Genomic DNA, 20,272 nt, shown 5'->3' on the forward strand with positions numbered 1-20,272 from the left:
TATATATTGCTACAGAATTTTAGGTTGCTAACAGCAATTTTTTGATAGGGTTTACGGATTATTTTGGGGGGGGGCTAAGTTTGGAATTTGGGGGGGCTATAGCCCCCCAAAAAAGGCCTAGCGACGCCACTGGGCATAACATGGAGGGCCAGAGACAGACTAAACTTTTTGTCAATGGTCCCTGCAGGTCTCGTGCCAGAGACCTAATTTCGCTCAGCAGATGGGATATTAGGCTGGCCACCGGTCTTTTGACCGGGCACTGTCGGCTTAATAGGCACCTCCATCTGATGGGTTTTGCCGACGACCCTCTCTGTAGGTCGTGTCAGGAGAAGGAAGAAACATCCGCTCACGTACTTTGCGAGTGCGACTGCTTCGCCTCGCTTAGACTAGAATATTTTGATTCACATACATTGGAACCCTCGAGGGTCTCCTCTATTACGGTGGAGCGAATTCTTCGCTACGCTGCAGCTACGGGCCTATTCAAGGCCTGAATATGAGGATTCACAATATGCCTTTGGCATCGGTGCTAAGGCGCGTACCCTCCTCAACAACAATAATAATAAGGTAATTCTACTTCGTATCTATCTTCTTTAAACTTGACGCTTTCTTTAAACATCTTTGTGGCTAATTCATTCTCTGTATTATCTTCCTTGTTTTCAATCTCTTTTATGCCCAAGGATTCTAGTTCCCAGAATGCTCTTATCGCTTTATCCGCTTTATTTATAATGTCCTCTTCTTGCAGCATTACGTTCATTATTGGGACTGATTCCCTATCTTCTGTCTCTTCAATTACTATCATATTGCCTACTGTATTGGGTCCTTGCACTACCCAACCAAATAAACTCTCCATGGCGACTAGAGAAGACGTCAAACGATGAGCTTCTCCTGTTAAGACCTGCCAATATACATCTGCACCTAATAATAAGGCGATCTCTTCGGTTCCATCTCCATTACACTGATCCGCTAATTTTAAATTATGTTCTCTCAATTTCGCTTGAATTTCTTGGCTAGGAACCTTACGGCGAGCAATGCTAATCTCTGGGGACTCGATGGCTTCAATTATTATTTTGTTTTCGCTTAGTAAACTTTTCAGCTCTAACTTGACTCTTTTGCTAATTAATCTCTTGCTGGTGGTCTCACCAAACGTCAGAAGGTTTAAATTTGCCTCCCCTACTTCTTCTAATCCTAGTTTTTTCACAATATCCGCTCTGATAAATGATTTCTCGCTTCCTCCGTCCAGGAGACATCTGACTACAACTTCTCTCCTTTGACCAATAATTTTGCAGTTTGTAAAAGAACGTTTTTACTTGGTACTTCTTTACACTCTGAATTTCTATTGAGAAGTGATCGCTTTTTCGCTCAACCTTTCCTAGCTGAGCTACAGGGTGGTCCTTTTTCTAAATGGACCAACCTTAAAACCTGGGTGATTTTCCCTTCTACTATGGTCAGAAGTAAATAGATTATAAACAAGAAGTTAATATCTCCCCGGCATGGGAGCGTTATGAAAGTTGATATTCCCGCTCCTATTCCGCGGCAGTGCACAAATGGCGTAGCACCTAGCGAACCACTTGACATGTACCTAACGTATCTAGTGTCGCGCCGCTCAGACAAAGTAGTGCGGGTTGTTGAAGGTTTAATCGACGCGCATGCGTTCTAAAGGTAATTTCTATCAGCTGTCTGCTGTGAGACTGTGACAGTATAGCCTAGGCCTAGTACAAAATCTGTGAAGACTACATGTGATTGCCTATGAATGCGATAAAATAATAATATGAAAAATGGATAAGGAATATGATTATGACGAATTCGTGAAACAAAAAGATGAACGTAAAACAATACTACAATGTTGGGAGAGCCAAGGACGTTTGAAAACTTTTGTTTGCAACATGATGGAAGAGTATGCGGATTATTCGTAGGTTTCAGATAAAAATTGCACTGGGTCGATACCGAAGGCGAAACTAAAATCGTTTTTTACGCGGCATTATGAAACTAATTAGTTTTAGACTTCAGTATTTTAATATAATTTACCATAATTCAGCAATTACCCGCACTACTACGGCGCCATTTTCCATCACGTAAGCGCGGCTACCAATGATATTGCCCTAAATATACTCCCATGATGCTCAGTAACTTGTACTGCTTTCCAATATCTCTTGTCGCTTCTATGACGTCATGCGAACATCCTATTGGTTACAAGCAGGCCACGTGATACTCGATACTCATTTTACATAGCATGCGGGCGGGAAGGTACGATTGACTTAAAGCTATTAACTTTTTGATTTCTATTTACTTTTGCCATGGTGAGCTTTTAGCTCGGAAAAAACGTTGACAGATTTTCATACAATTCTACGCTTAAAGATTTTATCGATTATTTTCCACCTCCTGATACAACAAATACAAAATTTCCCAACATTCAGTACTAGAAAAATTCAAGAAAGTTATTTATGTAATGACGTAATGACGTTTTTGAACATTATCGAGATGCGGTTTTATATGCACAATGCAAATTCCAATCATTTTGATAGCAATAACGCATCTAAAACCCATTTAAAGTGTCTGTAAAGTCGTCGGCGGATCGTTGAATATTTTATTCTTTTTTTTCTTGGAAAATGTCGTTATTAACGTTACAATTACCCGGGAGTAAGCAATACGAAAGTCTTTACTTCTTTCCGGGAAAATAGTGTTTAGGTATTTTTCTATTTTTGGTGTTATCAGTCCATTAAATTTGCCAAGGAAGGAAACAATTACAATAGCTGGTATGGCGTACGTCTTTGCTGGGGTAAGAACTCCTTATAACTACATGGATTGGTGGTTAAATTTTTCCCCCATTCCTAACACTGTAAGAAATCTCGAGCTTAAATCTAGGAAGTCTTTCTTGGCGTGAGCGGGGCGTGACTTCTTCGCCCATGAACGCTGAATCTCTAAAGGGTAGATCGTTTGCTTTATTAAAAAAAATAAAAAAAACGAATGGCCACGCTCGTTAAATAGTTTTTTTTTCGATAGCTTTATGAAGAGTAATAAAAAACTGAATGACCTTGACTGTTCCAAAATTCAGACCCCCATCCCTTCTCCTGATTCTATGCTAAAGAGTGCTCGGTTTTACAGTGGAAGGGGGCGTTTTCCGGTCCCTTTAGAGATACAGTGTTCATTTTCAGCCAATAGTTTTTCTCTCTCGATAGGGCAAAGTTGGCGTACGAGTCGCACCTAAACCAGAGATATGAGGAACATTATCACCAGGTGGCGAATGTGTCGCCCTTCATCAGTATTGCTAAACAAGAGAGGGGAGTCCCAAACCCAGCTTTTGGTTACTTCCTAGCAGTGGCGCCGTCCGTAAATTTCAGAGGGGCCCCGAAATTAGGTTCCCATAATATTAAAATACCATTATTACAATATTTTGATCTAGGCCTACAAAATAATTTACTTTAGACAAAATTTCACAAGGATGATGAACTTTTTGGTATCTGATTTTTACAATATTCTACAAAATGGAAAATGGGTTAACACTTTCGTGTTAAAGGTTTTTGACTAGCCAGAAAGTTTATCTCGCTTTTTGATTTTTGGCCACATCGTATGACGTACATCTACGATGAGGTTCTTAGTTTGACCTGCCCTGTTGTCATTCTCATAGTAGTAGTAGTGTAAATTTTTGGTTCGTCATTGAAGGGACAGTGAATGAAAGAGGATTGTGGTGAGGTGATATTTTTCGTTATTTTTTAAATGGAAGGGGATTGTAAAAGCAAGTTTAAGCATTTCACTTAATTGTACAAGTGAGGTTAATGATTGTGAATTGTGTTTTACGTTTTCTCGATATATCTAAAGTGAAAGAAACGATTATTGGATTGCCTTAATATAATGGAAGCTGTTAAACTCTCCCTTTAAAATTCCTGTCACCCGTCGACAATAAGGATTTCAAGCATTCAATCCCGCTCCTCTATTTAAACATTCAAGGAAATCGAGGTTAACATTAAATGAAAAGCAAGTATATACTGATAGTATATATTTTTTTATATGGTCTTAAGGCGGTGTTTATCACGATCCCAGAATTTACCTGAATTTCTCCTGAGAGCGAAAGTAATTTTGAAAACAAAAGGAAGTTAATAGTATCAGAAGTAGTAGTATGAAGTACGTAACATTTGCCTGGGGGAGCTACACGATATTCTCAAAGCTCCTTGGAAAGAAATTTCCCTTGCGCGGAGGAACATAATTCGGTAACGCGGTCCCTTCGGATCCTTGCGAGCCTTCAGCCTTAAGAACCAAATTACCAGGTACATAAATTATGGAACTACTATTAAGACTGAGTAGGGTGTCAACAAAATATTCTTTAGTTAAAACTATTCACAATACCAAAGATTATTTGGGAGTAAGGCACAAAGATCTTATCAATCTGGGTAGCTTTTGCTTGGACTATTTAAGACACCGTGTATCTGTTTTCTTATAAGGAATCTTTTCTGTCCTCGCGGCTACGGCGAGCCCAGCCGCCGGCGGCTCGGGAATCGGGATAACGCTGATATCTAGCCAAGGCTTAGTGTAGTATTCGAGTCTACTATTATTTGCAGAGCTATTTTTCTGTTGAAATTAAAACATTTCTTACAATATTTAGTTGACTACTTATTGAAAGACTCGTAAATTTTCGAAACTTGAGCTTTAAAACGTTGAATATAATATAACGACTAACGAACGATACCGCAAATTTGCCTTCCTAGGGGAATCCTAGCTTCCCGGTTATGTCGACGGTGAGGCCGAGTCGAGGTCCCATGCAAGAAAATAGTAATAGCCGTCGCCGATTGGTCTGGCATTAAAGACGTTATCCACGGTTAGGGGGCTTATGATTGGTTAAAAGCTTTTTTGTTCGTCTGCTTAGTTTTTACTTCGGGAATGTCATGAAATTCGTGGCTAAAGTTATCGAAAAGTGGGACTTACGTACTTTTTTATGTGTGAAGCATAATCCGCTTTTGATAGTATCTTTATATTTAAAGGGTATGAGAAGCTTCGTTTGAAAAACCTCTGATTTATATAACAAAAGATAGAATTAATTTCTGTAAATTCAAAAATGGCAAGCTTTTAATTCTCCGATTTCTGGTTATTTGGTAATATGCATTTGAAAATCCTTCATATGCAAATCCTTTTTTTTATGAAAGGCTGAGACGTTTCCCTGTAGTTCGACGTCACAGATATATTTTTTTCACGTGACATGGTGCCACTCTCTCCGCTATCAGACCAAGAGTTTAGACTGGCCGCATTGGTGAGAAGCTAGAGACGCGTATACGTCGCGCCAGCGTGGGAAATTAAAAATCGCCTGGGCCAGTTTAAAAATTAAATCTTCAGTGGTCCACAGGACCACTAAGAAAATTCAAGGGTTTCCAGAGTCCAGACATTAGCTAGTATATTGTAATTATCCACTTCTTCAATTTAGCAGACGACGCGCCCTGGTCAGTGGTCATGGACCAGTTTATTTATTCCAGGCCAGAGGGGTCGCTGGCCCAATGTCCAGTTTAAAAAAAATCCTTATTTCCCACCCTGCCTCGCGCGTATAGGATTCCCGCGCTTTTTTTCCTCAACGTCATAGTGATGTCATCAAGCAGGCGGACAAGCTCGACAAGACAACATTGTTGATATATCGAAACTGAGTTTTCGTGATTTTTCAATGAATTTTAAAAATAGAAACATTGGTTCAATTATATTAAAAACTTGACATTTTGAAAGTAGAGACTTGTAACAAAATAATACTTTCGTGGGAAAATATGATATGAAATTGTAAATTCGCATACCTTTAATATAGTGTTTTACAATTTTAACATAAGTAAATTTATGAACGTAATTTTTAAGGTCAGGGTGGGGGATCACTTGGATTTTCTGTACTTCAATTAAGGTTTAGGTATGCGTTATTGTGGGGAAACTCACTTAAGTTTTTTGTTTGTGTCGCACTATTACACTTATAAAGAGGGTAAATTATTGGTGTACAGATTACGGGCAATCATTTTAGCACAGTAAAATATAGCGCAACGAGGGAACAATCAGTCTGATTTTCTGTACTTCAATTAAGGGTTTACTTACGCGTTACGATTAATCATTTTTGCACTGTTAAAGGGTGCTGACTCCTTTTGTAAACCGATTTCCCTTTTCCTCACCACATCGACAGTGCACAGTGACCTCATAGGAGCCTTAACTGAAAATGCCCCTCTCTCTCCGACTTTTTGTTTTTATTATTTTCGCAAACTACAGTTTATACGTATAATAATATGTCTTTTGTCTGATAATAATGAACTTTAATATATTAAACTTCTCTATATGAATAATATGATAAAAATAGTTGTTAACTTAATATTATCGACGTTGCGCAACAAAATTTTTCTCTTGAAATTTTATAAGGGGCCCTCTAAATCTTCCTTAGCCTATCTGTAAAAAAATCCTGGCGGCGCCACTGCTTCCTAGGCTAATTTAATGGACTTCTGGGGTTATTTAGCCTTATCTGGCAGGTGATAGAATTGAGCCAATCACAGTGCCTTTGCTAATGCTACGGTCAACGGTCGGGATCCCCGACTCTCGGGAGTGGAGACTGGGGAAACGCCGGAGCGGGGCGGCTCACAAACACTCACAAGAGAGATTAACCGGATTAGTACAGGCCCTACAGGGTAGATATGAATTTGAAAGGAACTAAATATGACCAAGCTGAAAATTTCAGAATCCAATGAGCTTATGGTTCTCATTAATGTACCAAAAGTCCCCAAACCTCCGGTGCCGGCTTTCGCCGCCATATTGGAAAATGGCTACCATACCGGATGTTTCTATATCTCGAGATCTAGTAGACCGATTTACATGAAGTTTGTTTTAAACGATGTCTTATGACGATTACAATCCAAACCGATCCAATTTTGTAGCCCTTACATTATTATTACAGAGGTGTTCACGCTTATCATGGGAAAAAAATTCAAAAATATGTTGCTTTCTAAAATTCTTAAATGTTAAACGTATTTTAATTTTTTCTAAAATAATTGTTATTTACATTTGTTTACGCTCAATCATACTAAGTTTTCTGTATTAAAATCGATCAAATTAATATCGAGATTTGTTGAATCGTTTGAGACCCTGCCTGAAACTGCATGGCGCCTCAAGCGTTATCGATTTTTTTAGCTTCAGGGTGGATTTTCAGTTTTAGTTTCTGTTCCACTTTCCCAATAGGGAGCTAACTGTTGCCAGGGCTCTACGTCATAGCACGATTTAACTGCCATCTTCAATGCTCTCTTGAAGTTATTTTTAAGCGTCTGCTCAAGGCGCGGGTGGGCGCGTCCATGTTGGTTGGCATTTATCATCTGTGTAAAGCGGATTAAAACTTGTAAATGGTCATAGCTTGTAGTGTAAATGGATGTAAAAGTCGTTATGATAAGGATAGAAAGGTGGGCTTTTTTAACAGAAGCTCTTTCTAGAGAAAGAAATTTTAAGTGGCTAAAAACTTTAAGCCTTGGCCCTGGATCCTATTTTGAACATATTAGGATATGTTCAAAAAATTTTTTCGGTGGAGGTAAGTACGGGTGAACGTGTAAACTAAAAACCTAGATATGTGTACTATTAACAGTTTTGATAATTTTAGCACCATCGGCCTTATATGATACCACAAACCCAGACGAGCTCCCGTCAAAGTGTCTAAATGCAGAGTTGGATGACATGAACCTTGACAATTCAAAAGTGGAACGTTATTTAAGGAAGCGCAAGTGTTCTTCTCTCCCCAAAGATCAGGTTCAAAAAAAACAAAAATCGCAAGATCAAAGATGGAAACAAATCATTGGGATTCAATGTATCAGATGCGTCAAAGAAGATAGTGGCATTGGTGATTCCCTTCTAGAAGAGTTAGCTCTAATAAATGATACTTCATTGAGTAGCACACGACTAGATAGTAATGAAATTGTAATAGCAAAGAAAGATAACAAATTAGTAACACCTTCCTTGCAAAAGTCTAATTCTTCGACACAAACTCTAATAATTGAAACAGTCAATGTAGGATTACAAACTTACAACCATAGAAAAGATTTTAGTTTTCCGGTAATTGTCAAAACAAAGGTTTCTGATGTTTGTGTTCAAACGGAAAGGTTTCCAGAAGCTTCAACACAAACGGAAGTGATTGAAATTTGTGATAAAGCAACCTGTTAATTATTTTCTTACTTATAAAATTTGTTACTTAATTTCTTACTTATAAAATTTGTTACTTAATTTCTTACTTATAAATTTGTTACTTAATTTCTTACTTATAAAAATTGCTACTTAAATTGTTACTAAAAAGTTGTTGTATAAAATAGAAATTGCAAAAAAACCCTAAAAAAATATCATTACAAAAAAGAAAAAATATAAATTCTAAGAATGTTAATTATTTTCTTAACTAAAAAAAATTTGTTACTTAATTTCTTACTTATAAAATTTGTTACTTAATTTCTTACTTATAAAATTTGTTACTTAATTTCTTACTTATAAAATTTGTTACTTAATTTCTTACTTATAAAATTTGTTACTTAATTTCTTACTTATAAAATTTGTTACTTAATTTCTTACTTATAAAATTTGTTACTTAATTTCTTACTTATAAAAATTGCTACTTAAATTGTTACTAAAAAGTTGTTGTATAAAATAGAAATTGCAAAAAAACCCTAAAAAAATATCCGTTCAAAAAAGAAAAAATATAAATTCTAAGAATGTTAAAATGGAAAACTTTGTAAAGAAAAGGGTAAAGCCCCAGGGTGAGCAGTAGGATAACATGTTTTCAACTCAATCGATAATCCTACTGTTCGAACCCTGTCGTGGAAAATCCCCACCCTTTTCTAACCAAAAAATCGTCTTCAGCAAATGGACTCTTGAATTGCCAAAATTACGTAATATCTCAATCCCAAGACATTATTACGGAGTTAGCCAGGACGATATTGTATCTCAAGAATTACATGGATTCTGCGATGCTAGTCAAGGGGCTTATGCTACGGTTATTTATGTAAGATTTGAATTAAAATCAGGAAAAGTTGGTACAGCATTAATCACTGCCAAGGCTAGGGTAGCCCCCCTAAAAGAATCAACACTAACACTACCTAGGCTGGAATTAATGGGATGCCTCTTAGGCGCTAGGTTAGTTAATTACGTCAAGGAGGAATTTAGCGATAAAAACACAACGATTTTCATGTGGACAGACTCCACAATAGCTTTACATTGGATAAAGGGAAAATCTGACACATGGAAAACTTTTGTGTCAAACCGTGTAAAAGAAATTCAAGAGTTATCCAACCCAAACAGTTGGTCACATTGCCCCAGAGTCCAAAACCCGGCGGACCTACCCACTAGGGGAGTGACAGTGGAAAAATTGGCTCAAAGAAAAGTCTGGTGGGAAGGGCCACAATGGTTAAAGGAACCTAAATCAAATTGGCCCCAAGATAAAAATATAGAATTGGAATTTAGCCCTGAGTCCGTAGAACCAGAAAAAAGAAAAATTATTAACTTGACTATTAGATCTCAGGAGAAAGGAAATCTAAACAACTTAATTAACATAAATAATTATGGAACCATTTGCAAGCTATTACGGGTCACCGCATACCTCTACAGGGTATTAGAGCGCGCTAAGAACAAAATAAAAATTACAGGACCTATAACGGCCCAAGAAATGGCTAGAGCGGAAATTAACTGGATAAAACATATTCAAAAAAATGAATTTGGAATAGAATGGGCTGCTATCCAAAACGGTAATCCTATCCCCGAATCATCAAAATTAGTGTCTCTCAACCCTATACTCAATGGCGACGGATTAATTTGTGTGGGAGGCAGGCTAACAGAATCAAAAGTTCTAACCTATAGGGAACAACACCCTATAATCTTAAACAAAAATAGATTTACATCACTGATTATGGATAGATGTCATAGGTTGGTAATGCATAGTGGGGTCCAAAGTACCGTAACTCAAGCAAGGGAACAATACTGGATAATAGCCGCGCGACAGGTAGCAAAAACAACCATCAAAAACTGCGTAACATGCAAAAAGGATCTAGCTAAGGCTGGGAAAGCCCCAACTGCCCCTCTTCCCTCGGATAGGATTGAACAAACTCAAAGCTTTTCAGTAATAGGCGTGGACTTTGCCGGTCCGCTTTACATAAGAAATAACACAAACAAAAACACTGAGAAAACCTACATATGCTTATTCACTTGCGCTGTAACTCGTGCTGTGCACCTTGAGCTAGTTCAAACATTAACAACTGAAGATTTCATAATGGCTTTTAAACGAATGATGGGAAGGAGGGGAATACCAGAAGTATTTTACTCTGACAACGCTCTAACCTTTATAAAGGGTAGCCAAGACTTAAACCTTATTTGGGAAAAATTAAATGGAAAAGAGCTATTGGAATTTTTTAGTGCAAAAGGAATCACAAGGAAATTCATAGTGGAAAGGGCGGCCTGGCATGGAGGCTATTGGGAAAGACTAGTTCGGTCAACAAAAACAATACTAAAAAAGGTTTTGGGAAAAGCCATGCTTAAATTTTCGGAAATGGAAACTATTCTGGTAGAGGCGGAAGCCGCTATAAATTCACGACCCTTAACCTACGTTTTTAACAACATTGATGAACCCTCCCCACTCACACCGGCGCACTTTTTAACCGGCAAAAGAATTACTTGTTTACCCCCTCAAAATTTAAAACTGGTCAAGGCTCCGGAAACTCAAGGAGAAATGGTTAAAAGAATTAGATATAGGGAACAATTGATAGAGACCTTCTGGAGAAGATGGAGGCACGAATATTTAATGGAATTGCGATCAGCGCACCACAATTGCGCTAAAAATAAACAAAGCGAGGTTAAGTTAGGCGATGTAATGTTGAATCATCAAGATAATGTGCCAAAACACGTATGGAAACTAGGTGTTGTAACGGAAATTAAATTAGGCAGAGATAATAAAATCAGATCTTGCGAACTTCGCACAAGTAATGGAAATACAATTAGACGTCCTATACAATTGTTGTATAACTTAGAGATAAATTTAAAAAAAAGGAGAAAATAAAATGTTATTTAGTAATATTAGTCAATATTACGCGGGGAGTGTTAATTATTTTCTTAACTAAAAAAAATTTGTTACTTAATTTCTTACTTATAAAATTTGTTACTTAATTTCTTACTTATAAAATTTGTTACTTAATTTCTTACTTATAAAATTTGTTACTTAATTTCTTACTTATAAAATTTGTTACTTAATTTCTTACTTATTAAAATTGCTACTTAAATTGTTACTAAAAAGTTGTTGTATAAAATAGAAATTGCAAAAAAACCCTAAAAAAATATCAGTACAAAAAAGAAAAAATATAAATTCTAAGAATGTTAAAATGGAAAACTTTGTAAAGAAAAGGGTAAAGCCCCAGGGTGAGCAGTAGGATAACATGTTTTCAACTCAATCGATAATCCTACTGTTCGAACCCTGTCGTGGAAAATCCCCACCCTTTTCTAACCCCAAAATCGTCAACTGTACACACCTTGAAATTTTTGTAAAAAATAAATCAGTTCTTCACTTTCTTTTACTAAGGACGGATCTCCAGTCTCTCTCCGATATACTAATGTAAGTTCATGGGCTATTTTTCAGTCGGTAGTCTATGCCTTAAATAAAGCTCTCCCAAACCAAACAAAATTTAAATTAAAATAAAATCGGCAACGAAACTTAGTAAGGATTTACTATACAACCCAAACTCTATTTAGGGTTGTTGAGAAGTTTGAGTTAGAAATGGCTAATTTCAAAGCTGACAACTCTCGTAAAGAAATAGAAAATTTATAAAGCATGTTGAAAATGGCAAATGGTAAAATCAAAGAGTCTCAAGAAGAAATTGCTTTATTAAAGACTAAAATAGAGAAACTTAAAAAGGAACTTGATATCAACAAATGTGATCAGTCGGCATTTGTTCATGATGATGACCGTACTAAATTTTTTACTGGATTAGAAACTTACGCAACTCTTTCGACCCTCTACAAAGGAATTGAAAATTATCTGTTTCAAAATTCAAAACTAACTCCATTCCAACAATTAATCTTGACTTTAATAAAACTCAGATTAGCGTTAAGCAACCGAGACCTAGCCTATAGATTTAACATCAGTGAGATGACGATGTCACGTTTATTTTATAACTGTCTCAATGCTTTATACAAACGTTTGATAAAGTTCATTTACTGGCCGGACAGAGATGAGCTTCAAAAGACAATGCCTATGTGTTTCAGAGAGAAGTTTGGCAAAAAATTTGTGGTTATCATTGACTGTTTTGAAGTCATCATGGAAAAACCATCAAATATATTAACAAGAGCCGAAACTTGGTTTTCTTATAAGCACCAAAACACCGTGAAGTTTTTTATTGGAATAACACCGCAAGGAACAATTAGTTTCCTATCTAAAGGATGGGTAGGAAGAGTTAGCGATGAACGTCTAACTGAGAACTGTGGATTCTTGGAGAAACTGTTGCCAGGTGACGTAATCCTTGCAGATCGTGGATTTAAGATTGAAGATTCTGTTGGATTATATTATGCAACGGTGATTCTTCCAGCATTTCGCGATAGAGGGAAGAAACAGTTAGACCCACATAAAGTAGAAGCAACAAGGAAAATCGCAAATGTACGCATTCACGTTGAAAGAGTGATAGGCACTGTTAGACAGAAATACACTATTCTATTCTCTAAACTCCCGATAGAGATGGTGCATGCTGCGGAAGGTGAAGAAGTAGCAACTGTTGATAAAATTGCATTAGTGGCTTGCGCTTTGACCAACCTTTGTAAGTCGGTGGTACCGTTTGAATAAAAATGTAAATTATTAGGAAGAACATGTTTAATAAAAAATATTAAATAGTAAAATAAACTAAATAGTCATTTTACAGTCTTTGTTTACTTTCCTTTTTTAACACTTTTTTTTCTTTTAGTTGATCTATTAAACTTAGCGCAATCTGGGCAAAACCATTTACCTTTAGGCACATCCCTAATGTCTATCTTTAAACAAACCAAATGAAACCATTGAAATTTACAATTTTGTTCATCACAGCAAATTATTTCACCTTCATCATCACCTCCACAGTAACAGTATGTTATTTTCTTCTGTTTTTTTTTTGGAGGATTATTACTTTGGATAATTGTAAGTGGGGTTAACGGAGCGCTAGAAGTAGATGGCTTTGTAATTGGATTGCTTTTTTCAACTTTATCTTTGACATGATTAATTCGTTTTTTTTTCGTTTTATCTCCTGCATTCTTATCATTAATAGCAAAATTATTCCTAATATCACTTAAAACTAAATTATTTATATCACTAGGAATTAAATTATTGCTTTTATCACTAGTAACTGAATTATTGCTTTTATCACCCGTAACTAATTTATTGCTTTTTACATTAGGGACTGAAATAATACTATTGTCTCTATTAACTGTAATACTGTTATTGCTAGGAACTGTAACACTTATCGCTAGGAACTGTAACACTGTTATCGCTAGGAACTGTAACACTGTTATCGCTAGGAACTGTAACACTGTTATCGCTAGGAACTGTAACACCGTTATCGCTAGGAACTGTAATACTGTTATCGCTAGGAACTGTTATACTGTTATCTTTAGGAACTGTAATACTGTTACAACTAAAAGTTTTTCTTTTAGAAATATCACATAATTCTTTATCTCCTGCATTGTTTTTGGCCGTGTGGCATAAATCTTTGTCTCCAGAATCATTTTTGGGGACCATTGAAGCACAATCAACTTGACTATTAGGGGTAACTGGAGATTCAATTTTTTCTGAACTGAAAAACTTGGATACAAGTTCGGGTAGAATTGCCCGGTAGAAAAATTTACTGGCTTTTTTTAAGGATTCTCTAAACAAGTCGTGGTCAGGCTGAATTCTTTCTATGTGATGATCTTTGGTAGTCCACACGCAAAAATCGCAATAGGAGGATTTTGTCACAAAAATTTTAAACTGAATTTGGTAGTAGTATGCATGCGAATGATCTAATATTAGTCCTGCAGAGGTTTCTTTCAAACAAGAATTTTTATGAGGAGAGTAGACGGATTGATTTCTCATAGAGAACGGGCATTTTATTTCCAAAGTTCCTTTTCCACAACAGGAACAATCCGTTATTCCATCAGGTGATGCCCCGATAAAAAAATAATCTTTGTTGAGGCATAATCCTGATTTTGTAATGGAGAAATTGACATGCTTTTGTGATTGAATTTCCTCATAAGCCTTTCTTGCTACATCTTCATGATCGCATCCCCATTTTGTCGCCTCTGTCTGAAAATTAAATGAGTTAGGGTAGCAGATTGTGTTGGTCAGAGATATGGATGGCATAGCTGGATCTGAGCAGCAGCATCTTTTCGCGTTAGACGCTGTGATTCTTCCGGCTCTAAAAATATTCCAAAGTTTTGATTTGCTCTGGAGCCTGGTGTCCTTCTCAAGGGCCACTGCTTGCTGGTCATTAAAGCCAATTTCAACACTTTCACAATAGGTAAGGAGATCAGGGAAAGACTTGCTTTGTACAGTATCATCAAATAAGGCTGGGAGAACTGGTGGGTACTTGGTGCTAAGACACTTTGGAACAAAATCATCTTGGTACTCTTGTAGGACACTATAGCCAATTTACTGTCTCCCTTATGAAATTCTTTGCACCACTCTTTGAACTCTTCATTTGTTATCGCTGGAACATCTTTCTGTTTCTTGACTTCAGCTTTGGATTTTGGAGGAGCTTCCTGTCCAGGACTCACGAGCCTTTCAAGCTGAGCCTTTTTATTGCGAGGTGTTGAGAGGTCTGCTTCAAATAAAGGGTAGACCGCAACGTCATTAGTTGTGGGAACACCCCACTTCTGTCTTTGTCCAGTACAGCTAGTAATTTCGCGATGCCTCACAGCATACTCAATATAAAACAATAATGCAGCAACATGCGAACAGCATTCATCCAATCCAGCTACACAGATACAGTGGCCGCCCAAAATATTGGCACTTTCATCGGCAATTATCCAACAATAAAAGGGATCATCCCGTAGAGATTGTGAATGCAAAACCTATAATGGGCATTATCATGTTTGTGGGGCTTTGTTGATAAATTAATTCAAAATAACTTACTGTGCCTTTCACGAGGAAATTTTTGCTTATTTTTTGTGCTCGAACGTTGCGTACGAAACCATTAACAAATTGGTTGTAAGCCATTAAGCTTTTGTAGTTTCTTAATTGCTGTTCCGTATATGGCGATATACCGTTTATTAAATATAAATAAACTTGTCCAAATTCTGTCGGAGGCAAGTTTTGAAAGTCCCCTTCCCCGCTAAATTCTTTAAAATATCTCGGTTCTAACGCATACGGGTCTAAATTGTCAATTAGTTTCATTTTTTCTAAATACCTTTTTTTTACATGACTAGGAAGTTCATTTAAATAATTATCAGGAACCTCAGATTTTTCTTTCCTAGGCCTACCCATACCGGCGGTTACAAAATTCCAACCAAGATGGCTGACGAACTTCTTTTTAAAAATAGTACAAATCATAACATTGACTAGATGGCGCTAAAAACCAACTGAAAAAATATTCGACGTCATCACCCCTATGATCTTTAGCTATATGTTAGCTCCCTATAGAGAAAGCTATGTCTATAGCATCACTTGTTTTTAAAGTACTTAATTTAACCTAACGTTAGTTAAAATTTAAGCTGAATGAGGCGAATAAGTGCGTTTTGTGTTCTGAACCTTTTAGTGGCGAAACTGTCATCGTGACAAGGGGGATTAAAACATTAATCGAATGCAGTTTGAAAAGGAAGGATCAATTACATGTAAAACTAAAAGATGTCGCAAGTATTTCAGTTCACACTTTCTGTAGGAAAAATTATACGCGTCCCTCGAGCATTGAGGCTCATCTAAAACCCACTTCCACTGAGACATCTGGAAATGAGTTAACTGATAATGCAGTGAGACTACGATCATCTCTCGAACAATTTGACATTAAGACCAACTGTTTATTTTGTGGAAAGATTTTACTTAGTGAAAGGGAAGAAAAACAGGAAATGCGGTATCGCATACCAGTTTCAGAAGTGACAACCCTAGAGATAGCTGACGCTCTAAAGAAACGCGCTCTTGAAAGAAACGATGAACTTGGGGAAATTTTTAATGCGCGTGTAAATTCAGTGGTAGATTTAGTTGCCGCAGAAGCAAAGTACCATAGGCCATGCAAGCTCGAATTTTTCTTGCATGAAGAATGATCAGGACATATAGGACGACCTAAAAACTCAGAACTAGGGGAAGCCTTTTCCAAATTATGTTCCTACTTGGAAAATAATGACGATTGTCAATATTCCTTAGATGTTTTAGAAGAAACATTTAAGGCATTTTCGCCTTCAAATGCATGTACACCACCAAACATTTAAAAAACAAGCTAAAAGAAAGATGCGGCGATAATATTACGTTGACTGATATGAAGGGGACAACCTGCGTTGTTTCTTTTAAAGATTCAATTGACCGAGTAACTAAGATGAGAAATGAATCTGGATCTTATAAGAGACAACGACATGCAATAATGGAGTGTATAATATCGATACGCAGGCCTAGGTCGTTTGTACCAAAGCTGCTAACTGCAGTTGGAGTGTACATTCACAGAAAATACGAATCAAGGTTCTCGTGTAGAATTTTTCCAATTGAATCTTTAAAAGAAACGATGCAGGTTGCCCCCTTCATATCAGTCAACGTAATATTATCGCCGCATCTTTCTTTTAGCTTGTTTTTTAAATGTTTGGTGGTGTACATGCATTTTGAAGGCGAAAATGCCTTAAATGTTCCTTCAAAAACATCCAAGGAATATTGACATTCGTCATTATTTTCCAAGTAGGAACATAATTTGGAAAAGGCTTCCCCTAGTTCTGGGTTTTCAGGTCGTCCTATATGTCCTGATGATTCTTCATGCAAGAAAAATTTGAGCTTGCATGGCCTATGGTACTTTGCTTCTTCGGCAACTAAATCTACCACTGAATTTACACGCGCATGAAAAATTTCCCCAAGTTCATCGTTTCGTTCAAGAGCGCGTTTCTTTAGAGCGTCAGCTATCTCTAGGGTTGTCACTTCTGAAACTGGTATGCGATACCGCATTTCCTGTTTTTCTTCCCATTCACTAAGTAAAATCTTTCTGCAAAATAATCAGTTGGTCTTAATGTCAAATTGTTCGAGAGATGATCGTAGTCTCACTGCATTATCAGTTAACTCATTTCCAGATGTCTCAGTGGAAGTGGCTTTTAGATGAGCCTCAATGCTCGAGGGACGCGTATAATTTTTCCTACAGAAAGTGTGAACTGAAATATTTGCGACATCTTGTAGTTTTACATGTAATTGATCCTTCCTTTTCAAACTGCATTCGATTAATGTTTTAATCCCCCTTGTCACAATGACAGTTTCGCCACTAAAAGGTTCAGAACACAAAACGCACTTCTTTGCCTCAATCATCTTAAATTTTAACTAAATATTTTTCAAGTACTTTAAAAAAATAGTGATGCTATAGACATAGCTTTCTCTATTGGGAAATTGGAACAGAAACTAGAACTGAAAATCCATCTCTGTAATAATAATGTAAGGGCTATAAAATTGGATCGGTTTGCATTGTAATCGTCATAAGACATCGTTTAAAACAAACTTCATGTAAATCGGTCTACTAGATCTCGAGATATAGAAACATCCGGTATGGCAGCCATTTTCCAATATGGCGGCAAAAGCCGGCACCGGAGGCTTGGGGACTTTTGGGACGTTAATTAGGACCAAAAGCTCTTTGGATTCGGAAATTTTCAGCTTGGTCATATTTAGTTCCTTTCTTTGGCCAAAAAATGCGTATTTACCCTTTACTAGATGTGATGAACCGCTTTACAACCACGAAATAAATCATCTTGACGCATTTTATATCAGCCGCTGACGTCAATTCCAGGTGACTTTTGCAAAAAATAAAATAAAATAAAATAAAATAAAAAATCCAACGGTCCGCGGACATCTTTATTTTTTAAAGTAGTGTTACCAGAAATCCATTAAATTAGCCTAGGAAGTAACCAAAAGCGGGGTTTGGAACTCCCCTCTCATGTGTAGCAATACTGAAGAAGAGCGACACATTCGTAGGGCCGTGCAGACTATTCGTTACTATTTGGTCAAAATTGACGTTTACTATTCGCACCGACGAATCGAATAATGATTTTCAAAATTCTAAAATACCAAATAATGAGCTTCGAAAAACCGACTATTCTATAGCGGATAAAACAATTTGAAAGTGAATGTTTTTAACAGTCTATTGACCAAATTATTTGGTATTCGCAACCAGTTTTTGGATTTTTCTGTTGATTTTGTCAATTTGTGGGCGCTGTCATAGAGATAGAAACATAAATGTTATGCTCCTATCCCTATGGGCGCTGTGATAATGTCCGCTGGACCGTGGCCTAATAGATGACGCTACTGGGCAGACACACCCTTAAAATTCTGACGTGGCTACTGTTAAGTATTACCCGCGTTCACCGAGTCGCGTGATCTAGGAGGCTATAGCTGGAATCAGCCACTCAGTCTTTAGAAGTTCATAGACAAGGATAAATCCTTAAAGGTTTTAACTTAAAGGGTACTGGTTATTATCAACTTCTCGCTGCGGAGCTAACTATATTGAACTTCCTAATAATATGTCACTATAGTAAACCTATTAAAAAATATAGTATCATGGAAGAGGTCATACATTGCAAAGCGAGTAGGGATATATTGACAACTAACCTAATTTTGATTAAAATAAAACCTTTGATTCGTTCAAAAATAAGTTTTCAGCTGTTCAAAAGTACCTTTCCGTGTCCCATTATTTATAAATTTGAAATTTGGTAGAATAGTTTTATAGAAATTTAAATTTGGTCGAATTTTTGAACTTCACACTATTTGGTCAAATTATTTGGTCATTTTCCTATTCCGAGCCGAGAGATGGCTCCCAAAAACACTGCTATTTGGTATTCGACGAATACCTTAAAAAGTACTATTCGCACAGCCCTACACATTCGCCACCTCGCGATTATTTTTCTCAGATCTCCGGTTTAAGTGCGACTCGTACGACAAAATTTGCCCTATTGAGAGAGAAAAACTATTGGCTGAAAATGAACACTTTCTCTAAAGGTACCGGAAAACGCCCCCTTCCACTGTAAAACCGAGTCCTCTTTCAATAGAATCAGGAGAGGGGATTGGGTGTGTGAATTTGGAACAGTCAAGGTGATTCAGTTTTTCATGACTCTTCATAAACCTATTGAAATAAAAACTATTTAACGATCGTGGCCGTTCCTTTATTATTTTTTTAAAAAGTAAACAATTTACACTTTAGAGATCCAGCATTCATGGGCTGAAGAAGTAACACTCCGCTCACGTCAAGAAAGACTTCCTTGAGAGGAGCTCGAGATTTCTAACAGTGTTAGGAAGGGAGAAAAATTTAACCCCTATCCATGGAGTTAGAATGAGTTCTTACCCCAGCAGAGACGTACGCTATACCAGCTATTGTAATTGTTTACTTCATTGGCTAATTTAATGGACTTCTGGTGTTACGTAATACCAGTTCTAAATCTATATCTATATAAATCAAAGTCCTGACTGTCTGACAGACTGACTGATAATCAACGTCCAGCCCAACCCGCTTGCCCTAGAATGCTAAAAATTTGCAGGATCGTTATTCATAAGTAGTAGGTGCGTACTAAGAAGGATTTTTCCAATCCGCAGCCATCTTAAAATATGTATAAAAATTTCCCTATGCAACAAAGTCCGCGCGTTTGATAGTACAGGAAAAATAGGTTTTAACCCGAAACAAATTGTAACAAAGCTGAAAATTTCAGACCCTATAGATTTTTGGGTGCTCTTTAACATGGTGTGGTCTCCCACACTCTCCCATTGGTGGAGTTTCCGCCATATTGGGAAATGTCGGACAAAATCGAGAAAACATTTAATAACTCTGGTTCTACTTACCCGATTAACACGTAATTAGGCTTCAATTGTAGATTACCTTCAAACACATAATTCATCTCTTAAGATATTTTGCCCTTCAACTAAACGGAAGTTCCCAATCTGACCCTGAAGATTAGCCTCATAAAAAAATGGGGATTTAAAGCATTTTTTGGTTTCTATTTTTAGAATACATTTCCAAAATGAAGAATATAGTTCCCATTACTGACAAATTCTGTTTCTTTTATGACAGGAGCTATAATGTTTAGTACGGGAGAGGGTAAAACAGCCTTTTTACCATCATAGAATTAAATGTTTTAATATATACCATTGTTCACCGATATTTGTCAATAC

At 36.8% G+C, this 20,272-nt stretch overlaps 2 protein-coding genes and 1 pseudogene across 2 annotated transcripts; 1 reads left to right on the forward strand and 2 right to left on the reverse strand.

Annotated features, from left to right (window-relative positions):
* Nucleotides 1-544: 544 nt before the first annotated feature.
* LOC149617980 (uncharacterized) lies at nt 545-2,069 on the reverse strand. The gene is made up of 2 exons (XM_089856208.1): nt 2,026-2,069; nt 545-1,265 (listed from the first exon to the last, which is right to left on the reverse strand). Exons 1-2 carry the CDS (start codon nt 2,067-2,069, stop codon nt 545-547), a joined length of 765 nt encoding a protein of 254 aa, XP_089712334.1.
* A 9,215-nt stretch (nt 2,070-11,284) lies between these two features.
* On the forward strand, nt 11,285-12,843 carry LOC149617981 (uncharacterized). The gene is made up of 2 exons (XM_089856503.1): nt 11,285-12,517; nt 12,675-12,843. The coding sequence occupies exons 1-2, from the start codon at nt 11,777-11,779 to the stop codon at nt 12,705-12,707; spliced, it is 774 nt and encodes a 257-aa protein (XP_089712629.1). The 5' UTR covers nt 11,285-11,776; the 3' UTR covers nt 12,708-12,843.
* Nucleotides 12,844-13,411: 568 nt separating this feature from the next.
* LOC149617982 (uncharacterized) lies at nt 13,412-17,779 on the reverse strand (annotated as a pseudogene).
* Between the last annotated feature and the right edge of the window lie 2,493 nt (nt 17,780-20,272).

The sequence above is a fragment of the Phalangium opilio genome, unplaced genomic scaffold, assembly GCF_054372755.1.
Source record: "Phalangium opilio isolate 3A_F unplaced genomic scaffold, DU_Popi_V2 ptg000217l_1, whole genome shotgun sequence".
Lineage (NCBI taxonomy): Eukaryota > Metazoa > Arthropoda > Arachnida > Opiliones > Phalangiidae > Phalangium > Phalangium opilio.

Excerpts from the sequence above, each read along its gene's own strand:
- LOC149617980 (XM_089856208.1), bottom strand. The coding sequence starts at position 2,069 with ATGGAAAATGGCGCCGTAGTAGTGCGGGTAATTGCTGAATTATG. Across the intron at positions 1,266-2,025 it reads CGGGTAATTGCTGAATTATG|GAGAGAAGTTGTAGTCAGAT; the intron begins GTAAATTATATT and ends TATTGGTCAAAG.
- LOC149617981 (XM_089856503.1), top strand. The coding sequence starts at position 11,777 with ATGTTGAAAATGGCAAATGGTAAAATCAAAGAGTCTCAAGAAGAAATT. Across the intron at positions 12,518-12,674 it reads TTGGATTATATTATGCAACG|AGATGGTGCATGCTGCGGAA; the intron begins GTGATTCTTCCA and ends AACTCCCGATAG.